Source organism: Biomphalaria glabrata, chromosome 7, assembly GCF_947242115.1.
Source record: "Biomphalaria glabrata chromosome 7, xgBioGlab47.1, whole genome shotgun sequence".
In the NCBI taxonomy this organism is placed as follows: domain Eukaryota; kingdom Metazoa; phylum Mollusca; class Gastropoda; family Planorbidae; genus Biomphalaria; species Biomphalaria glabrata.
The window spans coordinates 26,790,149-26,815,535 of record NC_074717.1 but is presented as its reverse complement, the minus strand read 5'-3'; the positions used below and the strand labels follow the sequence as shown (position 1 = coordinate 26,815,535).

Below are 25,387 nucleotides of genomic sequence, written 5' to 3'. Positions count from 1 at the left end.
TTTATTGTGCCCTAGAATAGGTTCTTCCATAAGTTAGTGGAAAAATTGTAGATTCCCCGACAATACTAGCAAGGGGGTCTGGAGGAGCGCTAGGAGCTCCCCCAGCGCGGGGCGAAGCCCCGCCGCCAAGAACTATTTCTGGTATTGAAAGCCAACAAAATGCATATTCTGAGGTATCTACAGTGCATTTTCCTGCTATTAAAAAGATAACTCATTCATTGAGGTCCTCATGGCATATGGGAAGAGGCTTCAGACATTACCAGTGACAGATTTTTATGGAAACAGCTTGACGTCAAATGCTCCGAACGGCGTGGTAGGGTCTAAGTCAGTAAGAATAGCACATTAGGTTTTTGAAATAAAACTTTTTAATAGCATGAAAATGCACTGTAGATACCTCAGAATATGCATTTTGTTGGCTTTCAATACCAGAAATAGTGCTTGGCGGCGCGCTAGCGCTCCCAGACCCCATTGCTAGTAATGGCAGGGAATCTACAATTTTATGGAAACAGCTTGACGGCAAATGCGCCAAACGGCGCGGAAGGGTCTAAGTCAGTAAGAAAAGCACATTAGGTTTTTGAAATAAAACTTTTTAATAGCAGGAAAATGCACTGTAGATACCTAAGAATATGCATTTTGTTGGCTTTCAATATCAGAAATAGTGCTTGGCGGCGGCGCTCCCCCAGACCCCCTTGCTAGTATTGGCGGGGAATCTGGCTACGCCCATGGATGACATGATGATTGCAGCAAAAGATGAAAAAGAACATGATTAAATTTTTGAAAATGTTCAGGAGAGAGCTAGAAATAAGAATATAAAGCTCAACAAGAACAAGATAGCCTACAATATAAACTTTCTGGTGTTAATTACCTTTGAAGACAGATTGGAGAAGATGGTATTCGTCCAGATCCAGCTAAAGTCAAAGCAATAATGGAGATGCCAGCACCAACAGGAATTCAAAGACTGCTAGGAATGCTGAACTTTCTGTCAAGTTAAATTCCAAACATGTCAACAATCACCAGGCCGTTAAGTGAATTGCTAAAGAAAGATATATTGTGGCAGTGGAATGCAGAGCAAAGAAAATGCATTCCAACTAATAAAGAAAACACTTAGTGAAGCTCCAGTTCTGCAGCTGTTTAACCCTGAAAAAACAGTTACTATTCAGTGTGACGCTTCTTCTAAAGGGTTGGGAGCATGTTTAATGCAAGAAGACAAACCAGTTGCGTATACGTCAAGATCATTGACAGAAACAGAGCGCAGGTATGCACAGATATAAAAGGAAATGTTAGCTATAGTGTTTGCAGCTGAACATTTTCACCACTATATTTCCCACGACCCCGTGACTGTACAATGAGATCACAAACCTTTGCAAACTATTGTGATGAAGCCTCCAGATTTCTCAAAGACTTCAGTTGATGATGTTAAGACTGTTCAGATATCAATTAAAAGTAACTTACACTCCATGTTCAAAAATGCTATTAGCTGATACCATGGGCGTCGTCAGGATTTTTTTTCGGGGGGGGGGGATTTTTTTTCTCTTCCCCCCTCCCCCGCCATATATGTAAAAAAAAAAATAGGTGCCGGTACTCAGTGATGAATTGCCTAACTTTTAACTACTAATACAGGCTATTAATAATAAACATTAAAATACAAGAAAGTAATAATTGTTTCCCCACATTAAAAAGGATGTCGGTACGCCGTACTGGCGCGTACCGTCACATAAAAAGCCCTGGTCCCGGGTTCAAATCCTAGTGAAGAGTGGGATTTTCATTTCGGGATCTTTGGGCGCCTCTGAGTCCACCCACCTCTAATGGGTACCTGACATTAGTTGGGGAAAAGTAAATGCGGTTGGTCGTTGTGCTGGCCATATGACACCCCCGTAAACCGTAGAATCAGATGATCTTTACATCATCTGCCCTATAGACCACAAGGGGAACTTAACTAGGCCTATATATATATATTATATTAATATATATATTAAAAAGTTTTATTTCAAAAACCTAATCTGCTATTCTTACTTACTTACTTAGATCCTCATGCGCCGTTCGGCGCATTTGGGCGGAAAGCTGCTTCCACAAAAAATCTGTCTGAAGCCTCTTCCCAGCTGCTCTGAGGTCCTCTATGAAACTCTGGCGCCAAGTTATACTAGGATTTCCCTGTTAGCGCTTTCTTCGTAATGGCCTCTATGTCATCGCATTAACTCTTATTATGTGTAATTCATTTTGTCGGAGAACATGTCCCGCAAACCTCATGCGAATCGGGTCTCAATCAAAGAAATCCTATGCCGAACTGGGAGTCGAGCCCTTAATAAGGTTGTGACAGAGCGTTGAAAAGATGTACAGTGATCGGGAGAAAGATGGATAGATTTGCATTGGTAGAAATTTCTTCTACAAAGGAAAGTTTTGGGTCGGACTTTTTGCAGTAGGCTATAGGCGAAAAAAAAACGGTATAAAGGTAAAGTGAACAAAATGTCCCTTAATTTAAAGATATGTTTTAATAAAATTGGTAATAATGTCGCTTTACTTAAACAATAGGCCTACTCAAACAACTACAGTCTACAATGCAAATACAATATATTTTTTTGTTCACCGTTGAAGAAAATTATATACCACCTTTCCCTGTCAGCCCATCTCCCACACCACTCTAATGTTATCTTATATAGGGCCTACCTATAACAGACGTTAATTAAAAAAAAAAAGAAGATAATTATTACGTCCTACGCCTTTCATGTGTCAATCTAGTCATGCATGTTAATCAATCACTTAAACTCTGCTAAGTCTTTGGTTTTCCTGGCGGATTCATGCAATCCATTCCATTCTTTAATGATCTAAATTCTAAAAACCTGAGTTAGGTGACTAGGAGGGAAGAAGGAGCACTTGTACGAATAGCACTGCTGATCTATTAAGTCTTGTCAGGTGTCCTGACCCTCTCACCTCTGTCCTAGATTCTAGAATGATAAAGCATTTTAAATCTCTAAATGGGTTAAAGAATATATAGATATATAGGAAAGGCCATCAGCGAAATGGCATGTCTAGATCTATATATCTATCTATATCTGAAGCCTAAATCTAGATCAAGTGAATCAAGGTGTGGATTTATTTGTTCATGTATGTGTATAGAAACAGGGGAGACCACTGTGAAAACAGTGTCATACGCCCCAATGTTTTTGTTTTCTGAATATCCATCACTGACTGTTAGTGATACTACTAGAGTTAACTAGAGTCTAAATAATCTAGAGTCTAATTGTATTAGATATATATAGTCTATATGTCGTAGGTCTAGATCTAGTAATAAATACTAGAGTTAGTCCTACTAGACTAGATCTATGACTATATAATTATACTATATAAATCTAGATCTAGCTGGAATTAATTAATTGTAACTTGATACTTGATACACTGAATGTGACTGATAGTCCAGTGATACACTAGGCTACTAGTGACTAGGACTAGATGATAGATCTAGATGACTAGATCTAAATAACTAACAAAGTCGTCAAAGTAAACCATACGATGATTTACATTATAATTATTATAGTGATTATATATATAGACTATTTTATAATAGATCTACATACTAGTACTACACTATAAGTAACAGTAATACTAATCACTAATGTCTAATAGTTATACTTTTATTATTTATAGTCATAGTGATAGTAATATACTCAGTGGTTTGGTTATGGTTATGCCTTATGGTAGTACTAGTAAACTAGTAGCAATTATACATAAAACACTGAACCATAATCTTCAAATACAAAAACAAAATTTAATAAAATACTCAGAAAGACACAAAGATAAAATAAAGGCACATTCCTCAGGAAAACCAGTGACTTGGCAGAATTTAAGTAATTGGTTAATATGCATGACTGAATGCATGACGCGTAATGTAGGACATAATCATCTTCTTTTTTGAAGTAACGTCTATATTATATAAGATAAGATAACTAGTAGTACTACAGTAGTACTACAGGCTACTACTAGTAATACTAGTACTATACTCTTTAGTAGTTTAAGAACTCTAAGTAGTCTAAGAAGTGGAGCCCAGCCAGGGCCAGGTTTATTATTAGTTTATAAATATTATTAAAAATATTATTATTATTTATATTATATTATAAATACATTCATGATGATAGTTCTATGACATGATACTGTATTGTATGGCTCCTCATGTCTCAGAAGACAATGGATGCACCCAGGTGAATCAATGGCTTTGGTTTCGTCTTGAGACTGAGCAGACTCTGGTGTAACTGATCAAGCTGATTCGTGCATGTATATGCATCTGACTTAGGGCTAGTTGACAGGGCAGCTTTCTTCTTCTTTCTCTTGACTGCTGCAGCTTCGCTTCTTTTGCTCTCGGCGAAGTTCTTACCAGTTATGGGCCAGCACGTACAGTCATGTCTCCATGTTGTCCGGTCTTGGGCTATCTCATCTCACATACTTTGTTCGATGCCAGTGGTTCTCATGTCTAGCTTACAGACATCTCTGTAGGTTAGTCACTATATATGCTGAGCTTGCAGAGGGAGTCAGACCCAAGGGCCGCCCATGACATGATATATAATATTTAAATATATATATATATAAATTTATGATTGATATTCAAATTTCAATGATATTCAGTATACAATAATCTGATATTCAAGTAGCATTAGGACTTAGGCTAGAACTGAGTAATAGACTATCCTTGTCTATTATCTATAGAATATAGATCTAGATCTAGATTCTAGATCTTTATGTCTATGGGGATTCTAGGCTTAGGGAAAGGCTTCATGTTTGTACTTTAATAGGACTAGGTCTATATTTTCTATATAGGTCTAGCCATCTATGATCTATTATAGGTCTATAATACTAGATTGACTAGATTAATAGTCTATATGGCTTGTTGTATCATTCAATTATGTCATGTAATTAATTAAATTTGTAATATAGACTTATATAAATCTAGACCAACAATAATAAATCTGTGCTATTTATAGAAATATTTTTACATTTAAGAAAGAGGTATCTGTTTTAATGTTACCCTGATTGCATTTTAAATGCATTTTTGAAAAATAAGCGGAAAGACCTGAATTAAAAGTTGAGGACTTAAGCCTCCTGAAGCCAACACACTAACCATTGTGCCAGCGAATCACTTATGAAAGATTCCTCTAAAAAAATTTCTAGCCAGTGAATTCCAGTCAGTGATGGATATTCAGAAAAAAACAAACATTGGTGCATATGACACTAATTTCATAGTGGTCTCCCCTGTTTCTATACACATACATGAACAAATAAATGCACACCTTGATTCACTTGATCTAGATTTCTCGCACTCTCTCTTTCCATCTCTGTCTCTTTCTCTGGAACCCCCTATTTGTTTTTTTTTTACCCTGCGCAGTCTTTCCTATGTTATCTGACATAGATTTTCGGGCTTAAATTGGAAGGACATAATGCTTCCCCATACACACATATGCACATACTTTTTAGCTGTAAATTCTAGTACCACTTTAACTGTTTTTCGTCCAATACTAGAAAGTTACTCCTATCTAGAATCTCAATTTTTCAACATTAATGTAATATTGAAATATTTAATATACTTTGTTGCTTTTCGACTGAAAGCCCCTACTCACCCCCACTCTCATACTTTTTGGCCCTTTATTAATACAATTATGCCTAGTTTTTGTAACCATCCTCCCATGGATCGACCCCAAGACCACACACTTTTCATCTCTTGAATTCTAGATATAGCATCTTCAATTAGTTTTACCCTTTTTTTTTTTTTGCATTCTACAATCATAAGACAAGTAATGTACGATAATAGACATGCATACATAATTTAGACCATCACTTTCAGACCTAGAGGAAACAATGCATTCACCAAAGTCCTTAATTGAATGCCCACTCCCCTATTTGTTTGGCAAATAATTTGTAAAATTAATAGTAATAGTTTATTTGACCCCCTTTTGAATGTCCCCTGCTTCCATACTACATTCAATATAGCATGTGAATTATAGAACACATGAATATATAAAATAACAACTTCCATTCCCAAAATCACATTCACAACAGGCCTGTGAATAATCTCTCATATTCATTCTGACAATTCTGTGAGTTCTCAATTCTAGATCTGTGTCTCGAAGAAAAGACAGTGCTTGTATTATCTACACACACACACATGCAGGAAATCATAATAGCCTTTGCTGTCTCAAGAAAAAAAAAAAAAGAAACAGATCAATCTTTTTTATTATAAGTATTAGTCTATACTTCACTTTGACCGAATCTAAAAGGAAAATAGAATAAGGCTTTAAAAATTTATAAATTGACTTTTAAGGAAAAAGAAAGAAAATATATATTTATGCTTTTTATATTAAATATGTGGAAATACTGAAAATAAAATACAAAGGTTTAATAGAAAGCTTGCAGTTTTTCACAAATTGCAGTGTTCAGGCTGAGCGAGCACCTAAATGGTGAAAGGAACCTGTGTACAAAATTTCATGCAAATCCCTTTGCTAGTTTAAGAGATCTCTTGATCATTCAGTCTGTCAGTGAGTGATATTTTAGGAATATATATATATATATATATATATATATAAGAAGATAATGATGCATTAGTCTTATTTGTAAATACTTTGATATGCACATCTAGATGATTCAAGATCGATAACTATAGATCTAGATTCTGTTATATTATTTTAAACTTTAACTAATTTGCATGTACATAAAATTATGTCTATACCTAAATAAGTATATATCTATTTATATTCTGGATCTATATATAGATATCAATTATCCAAACCTCAATATAAGAGTCTTGCTTGGATTATGAGTGTAAGGTACATTGCCTTTTGTCATGATGGTGGTCCTCTGCTGATTGAACCCTGAACAACTGGATTTTCTTGGCATCATTCTGGAACTAGAATATACAAATGTAGATCTATATATGACATTTATAGAAAATCTTTATTCCTGAACAGCAAAATGCATGAACAAAAACTGACCATTCCGCTTAAAAGTTCACATTAATTTCAAGTAGTTAACTAGAACAGTCCGAACTGTCAAGTCTAGAAGTTGATTGAATGGTATGAAGAATGTCCAACTCTGCTTATGGCTGGTGCAGAGAAGGCTCTGAAGTTTGGGTAATTCTAAAATCATTTTAGCTTTTCTAAGCATATAACACACATTCACTAAAAATAAAAATTATTTGGCTTCTAATTTTACACCATAAGTTGTGATAGTCAGTCTCCATTAGGTTTAAGTGTTTTATAAGGCTGTACACATTTGTTTTGGACTGAATAGCATTCTTGAGTCTATCCATATCTAAAGTGTAAACTCTTGTGCTGGCTAAATATTGCTATGAACATTAATCAATGTTACTGATCTAGAGGTCTTTTAAGTGAAATCATATTTAATCTAACATGATAGAGGATGAATATATATCTATATCTATCATAACTACAAAATACTGTATCCTTTCAGAAGGAATATTTGAAATATATATAAAACAATACAACTAACACAAACTGCACTTACACTTTTTTTTGTGTGAAATGTAATAGAATAACAATAATGGACTTAGACTTTACTACTACAGTTTACATATGTTTCCTTGTGTTCTTAGTTCCACAATGACAAACAATATGTGTTTATGCTTACAATAATACTTATTTGCTTGATTAGAAATGTAATTTACTTTTATGTAAGTGCCATTAATTTAGTATGCTACAAGGTTAGAAAAATTATATTAATTGTATTAAAAAAAAACAAGTATTGCATTGAAATAGTAATATAATATCTTTATCATAGTACTCATTATATATACATACATACATTATTTATGATGAATTATGACATCATGCAAACCATTGGCAAATTTGTTTAGCTCATTTTATTTTTGTGATAAAATGTAGACAAATTAGAGAAGCAAATGTCTTAACACATATAATCAAATATTTTATTAACACGTTTGTGTTTGTTGATTCCCATCAAATAAATACATTTACATTTCCACATTTATTTATTTCTTGTTTTGTAATTGTCTAACAAATATTTACTGTTTGATATTTCAGAATGAAAGCCTACTTCTAAATAGTTCCTATCCCCAGTTTACAGAATGTTTCAAAGATACAGTTTTAGTGTGGGTACCATGTGGAGTACTTTGGTCAGCCACACCCCTTTATCTTTACTATTTGAGTGCAAAAAAGAAACAGACTATTCCATTGAACTGTTTCAATGTTATGAAAACAGTAAGATCATTTTTTTTCTTTTCTTATGGATTTACAACTAATTGAAAAGAATATTTTGTTTTGTTGAAACATGTTGCTCTTCAAATAATTATGAAGTGTACTGTTAGATATTGAGATACAATAGCAAAGTGTTTTGGGAATAGCTCCCAATTATCATTATTTTGACCACAACTTGATATGAGTTTCAATAAAAGGAACTAAAACTAAAATGACTCAAACATAACATCTCATCCTTAAAAGAATGGAGTGCTGTATAATAATAGATGCATTGTGTTTTGAATTCTTTTTATAGGTCATTGATTTTTATGTATATACTCAAATAGCATAGCACTATCTTAAAACACTTAGTGGCAAAGTATGCTGGGCCAAGGAAATGTTAAGATGAAGTAAGGAAAGTGATCAATTACTCAGTACTGGTTGACATTTCTGAGATTATTTAGCTTTGACTTTTCCCTTTTATTTAGCTTTTTTTTTTCTAACCATTGTGCATGCATATCAAATTTTTGACAAATTTTGTTTTTCAGATATGGGCACTTCTTTTGATGGTTCTATCAGTGGTCAGTCTGATTCATGACAACTCTCTTACTGGAGAAGTTCCTGTTGCTAAATATGTAGCAGGCGGTGTCAAAATTGCAACATTTGTAAGTGCCTACATATTTATGGTTACTAAAGTATAAGAAAAATATACTTGCTGAAAATTATATTGCTATTTTTTTACATTCAGATTCTATAGTAAGTAAATAAGTTTCCTTTACTGACCTTGCAATCTACGAGGGTATCCTGTGGCCAACACAACCAACCACCCCATCTTTCTACAACTAATATCAGGATAGGAGGACCTAGAAATCTCTATTTTCAAACTCCCAGTCTTCACAAGGACTTGAGACCCTTCAGTTTGATTTACTGTTCAACTAACCACAAACTAAAATATTATATCTTGTTGCACTTAGGCATGCTTACTTTGTTATTAAAAAAAAAAAGTTAAATCATAAAATTATTTTATTAAATTTTTTTCCCCTCAAAGTTGATAGTTGCATTTTTATTACAATATGAACATCATTATGAATTCCTAACAGCAGGTCTTCTTTTTATAACTCCTTGTTACACCACATGCACACACCATACCATACAATACCATTTGTTTGTTGAATTGTCATAATAGTTTTTTCTTTCTTTCTTTCATTAAGCTCCTGGTTGCACTTTTATTACAAGCTGAACGTCATTATGGATTCATAACCTCAGGTGTTCTCTTCATCACATTCACACTCCTTTTTATTGCAGGTGTCATTCCATTTTATTCAAATATTATTGAAGAGGTAACTATTGAATGTTTGCAAAACCTTTTTTTTTTTTTTTTTTTTCGAATTAACATCTTTAAGTGAAATCTTTCTTTAAACACATTTTAGATAGATCAGAAATTATATTATTAATTTTTTGTATGTCATCTGTCAACAGACTTACAACTCAGATCTTTTTGACTTTGTGCTCTACTGCATTTACTTTGGGTTCTTACTGATAGAATATTTCTTGCTCTTCTGGGCAGACAAAAAGTCAGAGGAAGACTATAATCAGATATTTGAGAAGGTAACTGTTTAGGTCTTTTTTAAGATATAAGTTATTGTTCTATACAAATTATTGTTCTTTTTATAAATTAACTTTTGAAATAGAACATATATAAGTTTGTATAGCTTGCTTGGAGTGTATAACAGATGTTAAAATATGCATGAATTTTTTTCATAATGATACTGTCATTTGCTATAGTAAAGTAAAATAAAAGTTCCCCTTTCAGACCTTGTGGTCTGTAGGGCAGATGATGTAAAGTTCAACTGTTTCTGTGGCCTATGGTTAAAGATGGTGTCATGTGGCCAGCACAATGACCAACCACCTTTACTTTTCCCCAACTAATGTCAGGTACCCATTAGAGCTGGGTGGACTCCCAAAGATCCCGAAATTAAAAATCCCAGTCTTCACCTGAATTCGAACCTGGGATGTCCAGTTCAGAAACCAAGCGATTTACTGCTCAACCACTGTGCCTCCCACTTTCTATAGATTTGTATGTTATCACACACTTTCTCTAAGTACATGAATTTTATATAGAACTTTTTAAAGAACTATTCAAACCTCTGAACAAATGGAAATTTATAATTAAAAGATTATCATAATTGGTTACTTTATGGTTTTATCTGCAAAGAACACACAACCAGAGAGCCATTATATTTCAGAGATGTATTCCAATAAAACCTTGATGGTAAAAGAAACCTAACTAAATGTCTTTATTTGCAGGAAGAATGTCCAGAAACAAAAGCTTCATTTCCAAGTCAAATTGTCTTCTTTTGGATCAGCAAGTACAAGAAACATACATTTGCTTTGTTCATTAAAAAATATAAATTACATTTTAGATATGTTCTCTAGAATGAACAAAATATTTTGAACCCAAATTTAATTTTTTAACATAAATTTATTTAAAAAATAGAGTCACTTATTCAGAATAAACCTTTTCTCTAAAAAATTCAACAAAGATTATTGGTGCGTGGCTATCGCAAAGACCTTGAGGAGAAGGATGTCTTCAGATTAAACCCAAGAGACCAATCCAACAATGTTGTTCCAGATTTTGAATCTCAATGGGAAAGGGAAAAACAAAAAGCTAAAATCAGGAACAGACTTAAAAGGTTTGAGAAAAATCATAATCTATAACAATCTCTTAATTTTTTTTTTATCACTTCAAAGAAAATGAATGGTAATAAAAAGAAAATCTAATGTTATGTAAATTTGGATAAAAAAGATTTGGTTTTGGGCCACAAATGTAATTTATTGGGAAATCTATTGGAAAGTCATTAATAAAAAAAATTAACAGACCTAAAATAGTTTTTAAATGTTTGTTGTCTTTGACATTTAGAACATCCAAGCTTACATCTACCAAATTTCTCAAAGAAAGTATCAGAAATTAATAAAGGTGCTTATATACACATAATTGATAAGTAGAACCTGCATATTTTATTTTAATTCGTATCAGGTTTTGACATAAGTTATTACAATGTTGTTGCCATTTCACAACTATTGATTTTAGTTTATTTGCACCCAATTAAAAACATTTCTAGCCAAACTATAAACTTTACTTTACAATTTTTTACTTAAAAAAGATTTTAAAAATTATTGACTTTTTTTTTGGCCAACAATACAATGCTCATAACCTGTATTTGCAACAACACAAATGTATAATCCATGCATATTGATTGCTATTTTCTGTTTCAGAAAAGAGTACAAAGTCAAAACATCAAGTTTTGAAAATCCAAGTACATCTGCATCAGAGACGTCTGCACTACTGCAAAATGAAACAGTGCAATTTTCTGAAAGCCAAAATGTTAATGCCAAGAAAATAGAAGCCTCGCTGCTTAAAACTTTAGTGAAAGTATTTGGAGGACCTTTACTGATAAGCCAGGTGATTTGAGTATCATGTCATGTTGTAGTTAGTCTTAATTAACTGTCAAAGATTTGAAGGTTTAGTACGTACATTGTATTGTTTATTTTTTACACATATTTTAACACTTTTCTAGATATTTTGAAATATTTTGTTTTTATTTTTCATATTATTGAACTTTAAAAATTAATTTTTATTAATTACTATATTATTTTTATTATATTAATGATTGAATTAGATGTTGTATCTGTTTATAGATATTTAAACTTTTAGCAGATCTCCTGACATTTGTAACACCAATGTTGATTGAGTAAGTATATTTTATAGAATTGTCTTCATTTACTAAGATTTTAAAAGTAGGAATTAGAAGGAATGTAGTCAAAAGTATTTACTCAGATAAAAAAATTCCCAATTTAGCAGGTTTGCACATTAATGATTATATTAATTTAATTTACAAGACTTTATTAACAAACATATTATAAATTCAATGTGGTTTTTAAACCAAAGTATCTAAATCATAAAATGTATTAAAATAATGAGAAAAATGGAAAACAACAATAATTACCTAATGAATATCAAATGTGAACCAATGGGTTTCATTGCACTTGAAAGAAGCATGTAGTTTGTCTAAGCTCAGTGTTAAATGAGTTTCCAATTGTGTACAGAAAAGGCTCAAATAACATTTGCTGTGAATCCTCAAAGTAAATTTGCAAAGAAAAAGAATGCTGAGGCCATGAAAATTGTTTAAATTTATTAACTAATGGGATCTAGCATTTTAATATGATAAATCCAAACTTCATACTTTTATCAGTTTATATTATTTATTAAAGAGTTTTTTGTTTGGTTTATTTATGGTTACAGTGACATAAAAGAAAAGTATGCTTCAAGCTTTAACTATAATAAACATCAGTAACTTGGCAATAGGGCGGGTAATTGTGATGCATAGAGGAGACAATAGCAATGAAGAAAAAAAGAAATGGAAACTCCAATGGTTTTGACAATTATTTTTTTTTTTTAAATATGGGTTTTTATTTACTGATATGGATGATTATTAAGAAACAAATCATTGATTTTATTGTTATAAGAAAGTCATTGACCAGTTTCATGCTTGTGCTTGAAAAAGACATTGTCACCGTGTTGTTTTATATGTTATGAATGTGGCTGTGGTTATCAATGTAGGCGTGGTGGTGACATTGGGTTCTTGTTACAAATCACTGGATAATGAAATGACGCTGGGTGTAGCAGATACAATAAGTTTAATATAACACCACATAGTGAATACACCATACAATTCGACCCAGGAATGGTCAGTATTAATCCAACAGTAATATACGAATATCACAACTTAGTACTTATTCTATAACCAACTACTTTAAACATCTAACTCTACTGCTTATATCTTAAGTGACTCAATACAAGTGCTTGCTACCAGATCTCTATGTGGACTGACTGCCTTTAACTCTCTGGTTCACCTAAGGTCAAAAGTGTTCACCTTAGTGCAACATGGGTTGTGAAAAAGATTCACAATATGGAATTAACATACACAATACAGAATTAGGGTTTCTACTCTATGGCACCAACTTTGAGGTGGTGACATTACCTATCACCCCCCTTTTGAAAAAAATTTTGAAGAAATTTTTTTCAGCTTGACGACATAATCATAAGTAGGATCAATTGGAATTCTTGGGGTCTATGAAATGTACAATTGCAGAGTTCAAATAGAACTACAAACTTGCAATAAAATATATAATATGACAGTGTTACACAAAATATTTGCTGAATCAAAAAAAATTCATACAATTCTCTGAGTCAAATACTTAACATCCCAAATAATTCTTTACATGTAGTTCTAATATATACATCAATATTCAAATGTGTTCAATATTTACAAGTCTTCTTCATAATAATATGTGCAAAGTGTGACAAAAATTTCAATGACAATCTCCTATGTCATAATGTGAAAAATTAATACAAGTTTTTTTATTCACAATATCTATTTATAAAAAAAATCTTTGACACTATAGAAATGTTAGAAGTCTGGTTTTTTAACACCAATAGTACAATATGTACAAATCATGTAGAAAATGTTACAAGTAAGTCTCAATATGTAAGTGATAAGTATAGAAAAATTCAAAATATGTGTCAAAATTCAAGATTAAATTGCTTAATGAGCATTGTTACAAATTCAATGTATCCATTTACTTCAATATGAGGTTTGACATCTCCATAAAAAATTGTTGTGCATTAATATTACACAAGTAAATATGTATAATTCAAGTATCAAAATATTGGATCAAAAGTATCAACATGAAATCAAAATAAATAAGTATCCTTCATAGTGCTTGTTGCATGCACCTTATGTTTCAATTAAGTATTTCTCCATATGACAGTTCAAATAATTTGTAGCTAGTAATGGCAAAAGTTTAATGTTACATTGTTTATCAAATAATTATTGAGTACAAAGTTCAAAAAACTCTTTTGTCAAAAAAAGATTCAACTGAGAAAATGTGTCAGTTGCGATACTATCTTTGAGTTTACATTAATTTGTTCAAGCATATACATACAAGCATAACATCCTACTAGTTTAGTTGTATTTATTTTAATCTGTTGTGAAAAAAAATGCAAGTCCAATTTAAAAAATAATATCAAGTGTCTCTTTCAGTACTTGAAATATCAAAAAGTTTGTACAACAATCTTCTTGTTTACATCAATGATTGTTACAAAAAAAAAGTTCATAAGAATAGTTTGACAAAAATGTTTTCAAAAAAATACAAGTGTATGTCAATATTTCATTACACTAATTGACATTGAATAAATAAGTTACATTATGAATCAATCTCCTTTTTCAATAGTATTGAAAAATGTGACTAAGTTATATAACTGTGATAAATGACATAGTAAAAAAAATTCCAATCTTGTTTACAATAGCTGTAGAAAAAAAAAAATTTGTCACAGTTGTTCTCAATACAATGAGAAAAAATAATGTTTACATTGCATGGAAAAAATTAAGCTAGGTACTGAATAAGTTGGGAAAAAATTAATGTTTGTTTACATTGTTGAGTACAAAAATGTTATTCTTGTTGACAAAAGAATGTGAAAAAAAAATTGTTGGTTACAATGTAGTAATCAAATTCCAAAGTTTGTTTACAAATAGAGTTTTTTTTAAAAAAATGAAGTCTTAGTTCTAGTTCAATGTTTAAAAATAGTACTCAATGTTTACAAAATAATGCTCAATGTTCACAAAATAATGCTCAATGTTTACAGAATAATGCTCAATGTTTACCAGATGCGATGTATTAAGTCAACAACACTGATGTTAATTGTGAGTCCCTTAATTGGTGTTCCATATATTTTATGTAATAACTCTTTGTAATGGCCAAAGTTTTTTATTTGTACCCACATTGACTCTCCAAGTTCTGGATGTTTCCAAACTTTTTTATATCCAAAATCACAAGTTATATCTTGTACTATTTGAAAAATTTCTTTCTGAAAATCAGAATCAGACAGGTCATAAAACCATATTGTTTTATGTATTACTGGCTTTTGATGCACTTTAACTTTTGGATAAGATCCAATAATTACTGGACTGATAGTATTTTCAAGTATTACAACTTTTATTTTCCCTTTTATAAATGGTGATTTGATTTCAGCAATGGCAGTTTTACATTCTATCTTTCTAGAGTTTGGTAAGGTTACAATGGCTATATCATTCAAATAATCTTCTTTTTCAACTAAATTGGGCTCTACAAAAGTGATTGTGGATTCTTCATCAACTATGCATACAACATCCTGATAATTGACTTCTAGATCATATACTTCTATCTGTTTGCTGTTTTTAAATGTCAAGGCTAATATTTCCTCTGTTATTATTACTTTAAGTGAGCTAGTGTTAATGTCATTTTGTATTTCTTGTTTTTCAGCTTTATCTTTATCATCTATTTGTATTTCATCTGTTTGTATTTCACTATCATTTGTTTGTGTGTTAATTGTTTGGCAATCTTTATTTAGTTTAGATGCTTCTGTTAGCAAATGAGTTTGACATTCTACATCTATTTTATTTGTATTTGTAATTGACTGTTTAGTTGCTTCATGTATACTGACATTGTTGTAATCATGTGAATTAGTAGTTGATGCTAACTCAATGTTTTCTTGATTTACACTATTGGCCCATTTTACTAAGGCTTCTTCTGATAGTTCAACTATATTCTCTATGTTCCCTATAATTAGTTCTTCAGCTGGGTTGTTCATTACTATGGCTTTGTATTGACCAGTGAACCATGGTGATTCAATGAAAACTAATGCTGTTTCACATACTTCCCATAAGTCTTTATTCGCATAAGTCAGTGTGACCTTGTTTTCAAGTATCTGTTCAGGTTTTACTAGTGATTTCTTTACAATGATTGAGGTGCAGCCGCTGTCACGTAATGCATATACCTTAATGCCATCCACATATGCAGGATACACTTTTAATTTGGCTACCTTTGTCTGTATATATGCTACTGTTTCATATTCTATTGGTGTTTCAGTTGCTACAGCTGCTATGTTTTGTCTGGTATGATTGTTATTGTGGTAAGTATGTTGTCTATCTTGAAATTGGTCTCTTCTAGACATTCTGTTGTTTTGCCATCTTCTGTTTGTTTGATGTGATCTACTGTTAGTTGGACTGTAGCTTTGCCATGTTCTTCTGTTATATTGTTGTTGATAGGATCTATTATAGTTAGGACTGAAGCTCTGGAAAGTTCTGTTATCTCTTCCATATCTATGGTTTCTATTTACATGTTGCTGTTTTTCTGATGCCATTCTCTTTCTGCACTCTGCTTTGGTGTGACCCAATATGCCACAGAAATAACATTGTATGCTCTTGGCATATTTAAATTTATTTGTAGATCTTGGATGGTTTTCTGTCACTGTTGCAGCTACATTGTACAATTCCCTTTTGTCAATGGTGATGTTTGGGTGTGAGTCCTTGTATGTTGTTAAGTTTGATATCAATTTAGCTTCATTTTTTATTTTTCTCTCCTTCAGGAATGAGAATGCTGCATCTGTAACATTAATTAACACGTTTTCAATGAGAAAGAAATCTAAGATCTGTTTGGGGTCATCTAAGTTACAGTTTGCGAGTTGTAGCCACTTTGTCATGTTCTGGCGCATGTCATGTATTGTTCTTTTTAAATCTGCATTCTTGGCTAGTTTTATTTCCCTAAAAAGTTTTCGATAGTGCTCCTCCGTTTTGCCAAAATGTTCAATTAGTCTTTGTTTTACTGTGTTGTAGTCTTTTCTTTGCTCCATAGTTAGTGTGTCGATGATGTTTAGTGGTTCACCTCTTAGGTTAGCTAGAAGTTGTTGAGCCATTTGTGCACTATTCATATTTGCTGTTTGACAGATATATTCAAATTGAATAATGAAATTCTCTAATGTGTCTTCTTTTGGATCAAAGTTCCTAAATTTGCTGTGATACTGATGGTGAGATGAAGTTTGATTTGCTGAATTGTCTTTATTTTCTTTTGCTAGTTTGGCCATTTTTTCTTCATGTTCTTTTAATTTTATTTCATGCTGGCGTTCTTTTTCTTTCTCTAGGTTTTCTTGTTCTTTCTCTCTCAGTCTTCTTTCATGTAGCCTTTCTTCCCGTTGCTTGTCTTTTTCTACTCTAATTCTATCTATTTCAATTTTTATGAATGCAGCTCTATCATCTTCTTTTAACTTTAGTTTATCCACTATCTCTATTAGTTTTTCATACTCAGCCATTTTCAAAGATTCAAATTAGTAATATAGTTAATTAATAGATATGTGTACACTAGGTAGTTGTAAATGAATATTGTACTATAAATAATTATTATAGCTCAAATAGTAATTGCAGGTAATAGTAGATATATATTTTGTGCGAAACAATTGAGGTTATGAGGTATCTTAAGTTATTCTTGGTACTTTGTCTAGTTCGTAATGTAATACTTTACTGATCAATTATGTGATTATGTATTTTTAGTATCTCTACTTGCAATGTAAAGGTTTATTGCAACAAGTAATTCACAATTATGTGAGCCTTATTAGTCTGATAAATATTGATCAATGTATCAATAGTATCAAAATAGTTCAATGTGCTCAAAGTATATATTATATACAATCAATCTTGTCACAATCTCAAATCAAAATATATCCCATAGTGTATCAAGTGTGTAGTGTAGTGTTGATAATAATAAAAATAGGTTGAAATAAGAAGTAAAATAAATATATATATTAATAAGTAATTAGACAAACATAAATACACTATAGATACTAAACAGTCTGCTTTAAAGAGACATTACAAGATAGTAGAAATAGTAGACAAAAGAATTACAATGAGAAATAACTATGACGCAAAAGAAAATTCAACAGATGTAAACAAGACAATATCAATACAAGAGTTTAACAATATAATAGATACTTGACGAAATACAAACTTAACTAATACAGCTATACGATCAAGTATTTACTTTATCTAAAGAGTCCCTACCAATACCTGGATGCTTACTTGAAAAAAAATATAAATGCTCAGACTCAATAGATAATTAAATTTAGTCCCTAAAGGTCAGGTGTATATATAAATACAAATGTAAACAATGAAAAAAAATTGTGGTGTAGTTCAAGAGAACTAATCAATACTGATAATACTAAGGGTAATTAAAGTTACTTCCCTTAAATATTCACTTGATGCTTGACTTGTACATAAAGTTCCGGTGATGCTCCACATAAAATATGTCCACGGTACAGTTCATATGTAATCCACTTGCTAAATCCGCAGCACAACGGTACAGTTCATAAGTAATCCACTTGTTAAATCCACAGCACAATGGTACAGTTCATAAGTAATCCACTTGTTAAATCCACAGCACAATGGTACAGTTCATAAGTAATCCACTTGTTAAATCCACAGTACAATGTTACAGTTCATAAGTAATCCACTTGTTAAATCCACAGTACAATGTTAAATGATACGGTACTCAAGTTCTTGAACAATAGTAATCCAATAAATACTTCATATGTTTGACAGATACTCCATTAAACAATTCATATAGTTGACAAGTAATCCAATAAATAATTCATGTGCTTGATAGGTAATCCACTAATATAAATAACTAAAAATGACCTTAGGTAGTGACGACAAGAGAGGTCTAAGAGTGAGAGCGCTCTCTTATTAAATGTGCTGTTAGACAGCGACAATAGGAGTGTGTCATTAGAATTATGACGAGCACTCGATGTAGATGATTCTTGAATATGTCAGCTACTTCGACTGACCATATATCAGCTGTCTTCAAACGATGACTTGAATGACTTGTAGTACTAGATTTTCACCCACACCGGTTGTAGTATCAGGGTTGTCTAGTTTCACCCACACAGGTTGTAAGATCAGGTTGTCTCAGCATATCATGTTTGATCTCTTTCGCTTAGGATGTTAAAGTAACTTTGAACAATGCTGTGCTCCTAAAGCTATCTCAACTGGTGTACAAAAAAAATACAACCACATAAATCAGGCTTCCAGATAAATGACACTTAGGACAGTAGTCAACTGGAAAAGTTGAAAATACAGCTCAGACAGGAACAGTTCAAATTGTTCAATTCATCACAGATGAAAAAATAGCTCGCTAACGGTAACTGTGTCATGGTAGGTCAATGTGACATGTAGTAGTAGATCGAGATACCAAGTGTGTAGTCAAAAAAATTTAATAAATTCTGGATTAGTTGCAATTCATGTAAAGTTCAATCTTGAAGTACAAGTTAAAATAGTAGGCACAGTTAACTTTCAATTTCAGCTCTGTTTTCTGTTAGTAGTGTTAGACTAGCTGAAGATAATAATAATGTCACTCTTGGATCACGTGAATCTCACTTGAAAAATTTGTGTGCTGGTCTCAATAAATGTAGATCTAGGTCATCTCTATAATGTTGAATGTGTCGCTGAACGACCAAATGACAAAAATAGTAGAGTCTATAATAATCAGGTTTTAGCTTTCTTGCTCGTTGAGTGGCGTCATGATTTGTGTAAACAAATATTTTTTAGAGTTACTTTTTCATGTGTTAACTAAATAGTTTACTTGCCAACTTCAAAAATATCCGTATAAATGTTACTGTAAGTAACTGTAGTATTAAAATACTTCTGACAGCAATAGAAAAAATTCTTGACTTGTTCCTCTGGTGCTCATAAATCCTTTAAGTTAGCAGTTCTGACTTCTGACATCATAAAATATCGTTTGCTGACACTTCTGACACTATAAATGCTGTTTGCTGACACTTCTGACACCATTAAATGTTTGCTGGCACTTCTGACACCAAAATGTCACCGTGTTGTTTTATATGTTATGAATGTGGCTGTGGTTATCAATGTAGGCGTGGTGGTGACATTGGGTTCTTGTTACAAATCACTGGATAATGAAATGACGCTGGGTGTAGCAGATACAATAAGTTTAATATAACACCACATAGTGAATACACCATACAATTCGACCCAGGAATGGTCAGTATTAATCCAACAGTAATATACGAATATCACAACTTAGTACTTATTCTATAACCAACTACTTTAAACATCTAACTCTACTGCTTATATCTTAAGTGACTCAATACAAGTGCTTGCTACCAGATCTCTATGTGGACTGACTGCCTTTAACTCTCTGGTTCACCTAAGGTCAAAAGTGTTCACCTTAGTGCAACATGGGTTGTGAAAAAGATTCACAATATGGAATTAACATACACAATACAGAATTAGGGTTTCTACTCTATGGCACCAACTTTGAGGTGGTGACAGACATTCACAATATTTTTATATGAAATCTTCTCAGGCAGTTCATCTCCTTCACTCAACACCGTAGAACAGAGAGGGAATGGAAGGGCTATGTACTGGCTTGTTCCTTCTTTGTAGTGGCCATGTTAAAGACATGTCTCTATCAATATCATTTCCATCTCAGCATGACTCTTGGAATAAGGATAAAAAGTGCAGTCACTGCTGCTGTCTACAAAAAGGTCAGCAACCTTGACATTAAGTTTAACTGAAGCTGAAAAAGAATAAAACTTTATCTTAGGATTAAATTATGTCTACAGAGTGTGGTCTAGATGTTTTATATTATCTTTGAGTTATATTCTCTCTGATTGATTATTACTTTATTTTTAATTAAGGAAAGGGAATTGTCAAATGTCTTAATCTAATTTTGTTTGTGTGTGTTTTACAAGTTTTGGACTTTCCTTCAGAAATGAAGATTATTATGGCAAAGAACAGACCTTCATGCAGTATGGCAGAGAATGTTGGTGGGCTGGGTTTGAACTTGAGACTTTTGTGATGACAAACAAAGCACATGCCATATGACCACACCTTTTAGTAAACTCCCCATTATTAGAAAAGACTGGTTTATGGCTCAGCACTATATAGGTCATGCTGTGGCCAGGTTTTGGAGTAATTTGTTAAAATATTATTTCTGTTAATGTAAAATAGCAGATTTTTCTGATTGCTTCTGAACCTCTGTCACTCTGTTTTTACTTCTGAACCTCTGTCACTCTGTTTTTACTTCTGAACCTCTTTCTCTCTCTCTCTCTCTCTCTCTCTCTCTTTCTCTCTTTCTCTCTAAAAACTTTTTTATCTATTAAAATGAATGTAAACAAAAAACATCAAACAAGTGTTGATTGATTCACTTTTACCTTAATTTAAATCTAACATTAGTTCTTATTTTAGAACCAAAAGTAAGCATTTTTTTTTTCATATCTTGGCATTTTAAAATTATTTTCTACCAAAAAAATAATAATTTCAGCAATGTTTATTCATTTAGCTGTTTTCTTTTCACTTCAGGCACTTACTATAAGTAATGAGGCAAGAAAAGAATCAACTGTTGGTGAAATAGTGAACTTAATGTCAGTAGACTGTCAGAGATTACAAGATGTTACTGGTTGGTTTGAACACATTCTTACATGGTTCAATTTAAAAATACTATTGAAATTTACATGTCTAAAAGAGTTAAGCTTATTTTATAGGTTAAAATGTTAATAGCACACAAATTTCCATGGATAATGTTGTTCTTATTTTTTTAAATTTGCTTTTGTATAGCGCAACTTTCATGCTTATAGCATGCTCAGTGGGTCCAATCTCTTTTGTAGACTTTAGGGTAAGAGGGTATCTGGGAGAAGGTTTCCATGCTGCTTTAGGCACTTAACAAACACTACTCAGCTCAGGTTTTGAAAATGATTCCGCTTAATAGTTAGCCAAGGGGGTTTAAGCCTCTCAGCCACTCTAAAGATACAAGCTATACATGAAATAAACAATTTAATCAGGCCTTACTTTAATAATTTTTTAAGAAATATCTCTCAGCATCTGAACTATTTATAAAGTGAATTGAAGGGATAATAAAATTGTTGTTTCACTATTTAATTTGACTTTTTGTTACATTAGTTTAGTTCCTTAGTGGCGTCTATATTATATGTTAATGTGAATTGTTACATAACAAAAGAAATCATTATATATGACAATCTCATTTTGTTTCCCATGACATAGTTGAAATGATTGCACTGGTTTCTAGATTAATTGATAAATTGGCTTCATTCAATTGTAAATGTGTTCTAGGCTACCTTTACGTGGTGTGGTCAATGCCCTTGATGATTGTCTTAGCCTTGTACATGTTATGGGGAACTCTGGGGCCCTCTTCAATGGCAGGCCTGGGAGTTCTACTCTTTCTAATGCCTATCAATATCTGGACAGCCAGTAAGCAAAGAACTTACCAGATGCAACAGATGAAAACAAAAGACAGGAGAATCAAGATTATGAATGAAGTACTCAATGGAATCAAGGTAAAATGTCTGAAGATGTTAAATATTATGACTGAAAGGAATAGATAGAGTCAAGGAAATATTATTTATTACAGACTGATAAAAAAATTGTGTAATTTTGGCTTTCTTGAAAAACAAAAGTGATACTTTGTAAAAGACAAAACAGAATAGAAGTTGAGATAAATTTGAACTAATTCCATTTATAATATTGATTTGGATTACAGTTAAATGTACATGAACATTTTTTTTCCTTCTTTATTATCTCTGTGTACCGATACAATATAATTTCTGTTTGGGCTAAATAATAAATAATTTGTGTTGATTATTGCCCATAATAAGTTGAAACAATTTTCAAATAATGTAAAAAAAATAAAAAAGGTTTGTCCATGGTGTTTATTTTATCTTATTTATTTTTTCATTTAAAAAATTTTTTTTATTAATGAAACATCCATTATCTGTTCCCACGAAATGTTTAAAATAAAGTAGGTAAAAGTGATTTTCTACAATTTTTCAAAAAATAATCTTAATAGAATTTTTTTTTAAATCCTGATTTTACGTGAGAGAATCAGCAACAGCCTAACTCAATATAATGTCCTAAGCTTTTTTTAAAAAAAGTTTTTATTGAAACAACTAAAAGAAAACCCATAGCACTCAACCTATTTTGCTTATTTGCCTTTCATTCTGTGGATCCTACTCACATTTCTTAATTGTTCTTCAGGTTTTGAAGTTGTATGGCTGGGAGGACTCATTTCAAGCAAAAATTACCTCCATCAGAGAAGAGGAGTTGACAACATTGAGAAAGACTGCATACTTGGTAGCAGTCACCATGTTTATTTGGACATGTGCCCCTTATGTAGTAAGTTGTAAATCAAGATATTATGATTACCAAGGGCTAAATACTTTTTTTGCTGTATTATAACTTTTATCATTATCATTTAACCCTTGAATTGTATTGTGGATTTGTTGATGTACGCAACCAAAGTTCTCTATTCCATCAGTCAAAAGATAAACATTAGTGCTTCACAGGCCAACTTTCCACTTTTTTATGATGTTCATTTATCTTTCTTATCTGCCTGCTCCACATTACCATCTTTAATCTTGACCAATGAATCAATTTTACTTTGTACCCAGAGCTTGACAGTTTTTAGGAGCTTGTAGTGTTTGTTTTCTTCTTGTTTTCTTAAACCCAGCAATCATCAATAGCATTTTAATTCTTCTTTCAAGTTTTAACATACTCTGACCAGTTTTCACAATGTGCATGTGTATACAAATTACTAACCAAGTATGATTTTAATTATATTGTGGAAAAGATGTTTTCTTTTGATGGAAGTGACTGGTCTGAGTCAGTTTTTGTTACTTTTAATGAGCCTTCATTCTTTGCTATATTTGACCTTTAATATTTCAATATTATGGCCATCAAGCTTCATGCAGCTTGTGTTGTCTTTGCAACAAATTAAGATTGTGATGATTTTCCATGACAACAATTTAAGTTGCAGGAGCTAGTCCAAACCTGAGGATAGAAAGGAGCCCCCAGTGAATAGTCATGATGTACCGTGTAGTGTAAATCACTCTAGTATGTCCATCTTGATATACTGTAAGCACATATTAAATATAACAGAGAAAAGAATGCCGTTTTGATATCCTAAAACATTTCAACATGATTGTTCAGGATCTTTGTCACAGATGTAACCTTGATATTATTTTGTCTTAGCTTAATTTTGAACTTTATTTCAAATCTAAAAAAAGTCTATATTAAGTGTCTTTGTTGAATATGTGTGAGTGTTTCTTGTGTTTTGAATCTGCCCATTTCCTCAGAAAGAATGTCTTCAGCTTTGGCTAACATGACTTGTTGACTTTTTCCTTTATGTTCTTTTATATTTAAAAGAATTTTAAAGAGTTTGTGAGGTGGTAAATGAGAGGAAGCTTCCATGAAGTCTTTGGGCGCTCAGTAAACACAGTTTAGCCTGAGTCATATCGCTATTAAAAAATTTCTGGTTTACCATCAGGTTTGGAACTCAAAGCCCCCTTGTAAGGTAGCTATGCTGCTGGTGATGCCACTCTTCCACACATTTATTTATTTGTATCTTTTTTTTAAAATAAATTTATATTTAAAAATAGAAACTGAGTTAAGAAAAATAGATATAGGAATGTATCATAAGTATTTGATTAAAATTTGATCTTACAACAAAGAATCATTATTGAAATGTAGAACATTCTCATTTGTTTCAGCTATTTAATGTGGATTGTTTAATTTCTTTATTTAGGTACAGTTGGTCTCATTTGGAACATACATTGCTGTCTCTGAAAGTGGTTATTTAGATCCTAGTACAGCATTTGTCTCAATCTCTCTATTTGGCATCCTGAGGCAGCCCATGGCTATGTTACCCATGATCATTCCATTTCTTATTCAGGTCAGTATATTTTTGTGTACATGTATTTATTATCAAGTTTTAGTTTAAGTTTACAAAATTTGACAATGAATTGATTACTTTTTAAAAACACCTAACCCTTTAGTTATCTACTTGTTATTTTGCTATTTAATATGTTGGTATGGGTTTGTAATAACATTGAATTATTTTTTTTTAATTTTGAAAGTTTGGAAGATTCATTGTTTTATATGTAATGTTTATTACAGGCAGGTGTATCTATTAGCAGAGTTTCTAAATTTTTATGCAGTGAAGATCTAGATTCTGTTGTTGATCGTGATCCAAATTGTGGTAAAATTAAAATTGTTACCAAAATTATTTTTTGTTTTGTTTCAATTAAAAATGATCAACTTAGAAGAATGTAAATTATGTTCATTTTATTCTTTAAAATTCTCTAAATGTAATGAACTCCTGAAGAGTACCATATTACTTGATGCCACTTAAGTGAATAAGTGACTAGTATTTTTAAAAATGTATTCATCTAGCACTATTTTTTTTTTTACTACTCAAGTAGATACTGTTATTTAATATTAGCCTTGGTAAAGAAG

General features: G+C 31.9%; 1 protein-coding gene across 1 annotated transcript in view; it reads left to right on the top strand.

Moving 5' to 3' along the window:
• Nucleotides 1-3,665: 3,665 nt before the first annotated feature.
• The window catches only part of LOC106060817 (multidrug resistance-associated protein 1-like), a 37,926-nt gene continuing 16,204 nt past the window's right edge, over nt 3,666-25,387 (top strand). Inside the window, exons 1-16 of the mRNA XM_056034469.1 lie at nt 3,666-6,518; nt 6,753-7,109; nt 8,040-8,216; nt 8,741-8,857; nt 9,404-9,532; nt 9,672-9,800; nt 10,500-10,561; nt 10,736-10,885; nt 11,469-11,655; nt 11,892-11,944; nt 20,445-20,625; nt 21,443-21,539; nt 22,211-22,434; nt 23,132-23,269; nt 24,678-24,824; nt 25,049-25,130. Coding sequence (XP_055890444.1) covers nt 7,062-7,109; nt 8,040-8,216; nt 8,741-8,857; nt 9,404-9,532; nt 9,672-9,800; nt 10,500-10,561; nt 10,736-10,885; nt 11,469-11,655; nt 11,892-11,944; nt 20,445-20,625; nt 21,443-21,539; nt 22,211-22,434; nt 23,132-23,269; nt 24,678-24,824; nt 25,049-25,130 — 1,921 coding nt within the window. The 5' untranslated portion in view covers nt 3,666-6,518; nt 6,753-7,061. The remainder of the gene's footprint in view (nt 6,519-6,752; nt 7,110-8,039; nt 8,217-8,740; nt 8,858-9,403; nt 9,533-9,671; nt 9,801-10,499; nt 10,562-10,735; nt 10,886-11,468; nt 11,656-11,891; nt 11,945-20,444; nt 20,626-21,442; nt 21,540-22,210; nt 22,435-23,131; nt 23,270-24,677; nt 24,825-25,048; nt 25,131-25,387) is intronic.